General features: G+C 36.3%; 1 protein-coding gene across 1 annotated transcript; it reads right to left on the reverse strand.

Moving 5' to 3' along the window:
* Positions 1 to 714: 714 nt before the first annotated feature.
* LOC103213384 (PEST proteolytic signal-containing nuclear protein-like) lies at positions 715 to 1,275 on the reverse strand. Its single transcript, XM_042783493.1, is given in 1 exon segment — positions 715 to 1,275. A coding segment is annotated over 1 exon segment (537 nt). The 5' UTR covers positions 1,252 to 1,275.
* Between the last annotated feature and the right edge of the window lie 2,860 nt (positions 1,276 to 4,135).

Raw genomic sequence — 4,135 nt, forward strand, 5'->3', positions numbered from 1 at the left:
TTTTATCTAAATTTACTTTCAGTCAATAGTCCAGTAACATTTTTCCTCCTAATACAATACTCTCTTTTCTATAAGGCTGTTCCTGGAAGCCAGATAGGTTATATAATGAGGGAGTTAAATTAGAGAGTAAGTGCTTGTATTTTGAACCAGTTTAAATAGACAATAACTTTTTGCTTCCCTCTTAATGTGCTAATAGCTGTCTAAAAAAATATGCAATTCTTAAAAAGGTACTATCTCTGATTTCTTTATTAGCTGTAACCTTTGGAAACTAATCAAGTGAAACTAAAAAATTAGCAAATGTCTTGAAATCTGCATGTTGTTGTTATTGTTGTTACGTGTGGTCGAGTGGGCCCCGACTCATAGCAACCCCTCCTTGGGTTTCCGAGGCAGTATCACTACGGAAGTAGGATTGCCCAACCTTCCTTCCGAGGAGTGGTTGATGGGTTTGAACCGCCAGCCTTCTGGTTAGCAGTCAAGTACCTTAGCCACTATGCTACCAGAGCTTCCTGAAATCTGTATATAAAACATAAATTACCTCTAATTTCAAACTCTCATTTTATTAGTGTACCAATCTCTAATTTAAAAACAAGAAGAAAGAAAGAAAGAAAAAAGGAGACAGCTCTGAAGATAGTCTTATATCATTTTTTTTTAAAAAAGGAAACTGTTCCTTTTAACTTTACCCCCACCCCACACCCCAATCGTAAAACACATCATTTAATTGTCTTGGTCATGGACATTTCCAAGATGAGATTTTATATTTCGCTCCCATAGCTTCTGGTTATCAGAAAACCCATGCTTTCCTTTGTTGAAAGAGTTTGGTCCTGCTGATGTTGGTGTATCCCTTCCAATATTCTTCATCCTCATCTTTGCTTCTGGAGGCATCTCCTCTGGTTCACTATCTTCATCTTCATTAAAAGCTGCTGCTACCGAAAGGGTTTTTGGAGCAAGAGTTGGAACTGTTTCTTTAGGCTTACTTGTTCCAAGTTTGATGGATATGTCTGATGCTTTCTTTGTCGTCTGACTACCTATGGCAAATCCAAACTTAGAGATCTTTGTAGGCTTTGTTGGGAAGTTCCCAGCTGCTTCTTCAGCTGATTGCTTCTCAGCGCTGCGACTGGAACTTTCCCCTCCATTACTGGAAGAAACGGTCTTCGTTTTCACAGGTTTTTCTGCTTCTTCTTCAGGTCCTCTGGTGGCTCCAGCTCATTGTGGATTCTCAGGCTTCTCTTCTCCCGCCTTCCCATCCACCATTTTCCCCACCGCGATATCTCCTCCAGCCACCTAAAAATTAAATTCTTATGTGCATCAAACGACTTCTCCAAAAGGATGAAAACAGAATCTGTAGATTGGGAAAAAATGTTTGGCTATGACATATCTGACAAGGGGATTCATCTTCAAAATTTATAGAAAACTTCAACACTTCAACACCAAATAGACAATCCAATTAAAAAAAAAAAAAAAACGGGCAGAGAACATCAACAGGTACTTCACTAAAGAAGATATGCAGGCAGCCAACAAACACATTGTGAGGAAACGCTCACAATCACTAGCTATCAGAGAGTTGCGAATCAAAACAATGAGATATCATCACACTCAAGCAATAAAAGCAAAGTTCAACAAGACAGAAAATAAATGCTGATGAGGGTGTAGAGGGATTGGAACTCTCAGACACTGCTGATGGAACTGTAAAATAGTACAACCATTGTGGAAAATAGTGTGGCACTTCCTTAAAAAATTGAAAACAGAAATACCAATTGATCCAACAATTCCATTACTAGGAATATCCTAAAGAGGTGAGAAACAGTACATGAATAGACATATGTGCACCCATGTTCACTGCAACAAAATCCACTACAGCAAAGTGATGAAAACAACCTAAATGCCCATCAACAATTGAATGGATCACACAATGGAATACACAACTTTAAAGAAAAATGAAGAATACATGAATCATCTCACTACATGGATGAATTTGGAGGATAATTACTATGCTGAGTAAAATAAGTCAATGCCAGAAGGATAAATATTGGATGAGTTCATAATTGTAAAAAGTCAAGAAAAGGGTGGGGCTACCGGTGTCTGCTGGTCCAACTGTCCGTACCTGAGGCATCTTCCAGATCCTTCCCCCTCCAGCTCCTCAAAAGGCAGACTATTCATCAAGGATTTTGTATCCAAGGCCCAAAAGTTTGTTACCCAAGATGATGAACACTGATAATGTTGATGCTGATAATCAGGTGGAACTGGAGGAAAACACACGACTTACATTAATCAAGTGTTAGAATTCCAACACACATTTGAAGATCTCTCTGCAAGAGTAGATGCAGAAAGGAAGAAAATCTGAAGCTAAAATCAGAAAGCCAAGTTCTTGGACAATATATAGAAAACCTCATGTCAGGTTCTAGTGTTTATCAAACAACTGACACAAAAAGCAAAAGAAAGTAAGGGATTGAAGTCCATTGTGTTTTATGGAATTGCTGCTGGAATTTTTTCCTTTCAAACTTGGGTAGATTTCAAAAGTTACAGTACTTTTGTTCGTGGACTTCATTGAATATTTATGAAGATATTGGCAGCTCTAGTCAAAATGAAGAGCATAACATGAGACTTATATGAGGAGTTTGTGTATTATGTTAGTCTATGAAAGCATGCAAATGTATTGTAGAGCCTTTGTAATTAGAATTGCATATATTTATGAAAACTTGAAAATGAATGTTTTCTTCAATTTGCTTTTTTAGGTTTAGAACTGTCTTTTATTATAGGAATAGTAGAAGATGATACAAGAAAATAACTACCATGTTGTTAAAAAGTGACCAAAATCATGTACTAAGGCACAGCTTTATATGTACCCTGTCCACGATCTTGTGCCTCTTTTCCATTTGCCTCTTCTTTCCCATTTCCCTTTCCCTTAGGAGAAAGGATAGTTCCACATTTGTAAAAGTAATTTTAATAAAAATATTTAATATTTTATGAGGGTAACCTGAACTCATTATTGAAACTTAATCAAAACCACTTTCTCAGCTAGGGCCTGTCATTTGCTATATCTAGTAATAAGATAGGAGCTGTTGGTTTTTCTTTTAATAAATTGAAAACGGACTATAAAAATGAAGATTATTCCTTGAAACTATGAATTTTAAAATTGGGAAGGTTTGGTGTTCCGTACTTCCTTCTGCATAAAGTGACCAACTGGTATCTGAAAAAAAATGAGCTCTAGTTGTGTGTTTAATTTGGGGGAACATAGCAGTAAGGTGGGAAAAATAGTTGGTAAGCAGTAGTAACGATTCTATATGCTTTCATTCCACATTTGTGTTGTTATCTCCACAGATTACGTCTTTCATATAACATATATGAAAGTAGATTAAATCTGACTAACTTAATGTAAACCACATCTGGAAGAGAACAGTTACAAAGAGTTTTGTCTCTTAAGGTTTATTTATAGCATCTAGAAGATCATCTTTTGCAAAAAACTCCTAAGAGTGTATTAGTATCAGAATCATGAACATAATGGGAGAGTTTTTCATGTGTGTTAATTGATAATCTCCTCAGTATTTTATCTCACTACTTCTCCCCAGAATTTTCTGTAAGTCCAACTGCTTGGCTTGTAGAGTTTTAGGCATCCTTTTACTAAACAGTTTTTAAAAGTTCAGTTGTAGTTTCTATTTAAAAAGGGAGTCTATCAATAGTAATGTTAAAATGTTAATTATAATAGGAAGAGAGATCCACTAATACAGTTTCTGGTTATTAGATTTGAGCTACTTTTAACCATGGAATAATGTTATGATTGTATTGGTGTAAGTACCATTTGTTCAATGACTTTGTGTGAATACATATAGTCATACTGCAAACATTTTGCATCCTTTTGTGACCTAATTTCCAAACATTTAAAGCTTGTGTTGCAGTTTTGTTTTTCTGTTTAATAAAAGTTGTTTCAGAGAGAGAGAAAAAAAAAAGGAAAGGTTTACTCGGGGAAGGAAATTCACTTTGTTGGTTACTGGGGATGAGAGGGAAAGGGAGGGAAAATTTTATAATAGTTGGGGGTCATATGTTGTTTGGGTGAGAGGAAGGGTGGTGTGGAAAGAGTCTGTGACCACCATGGTGGGAAAAGGGAGGGCACAGAAACATGCACAAAAGATATAGACAA

Source organism: Orycteropus afer, unplaced genomic scaffold (genome assembly GCF_000298275.1).
Source record: "Orycteropus afer afer isolate SDZICR_OR568_19922 unplaced genomic scaffold, OryAfe1.0 scaffold01914, whole genome shotgun sequence".
NCBI lineage: Eukaryota > Metazoa > Chordata > Mammalia > Tubulidentata > Orycteropodidae > Orycteropus > Orycteropus afer.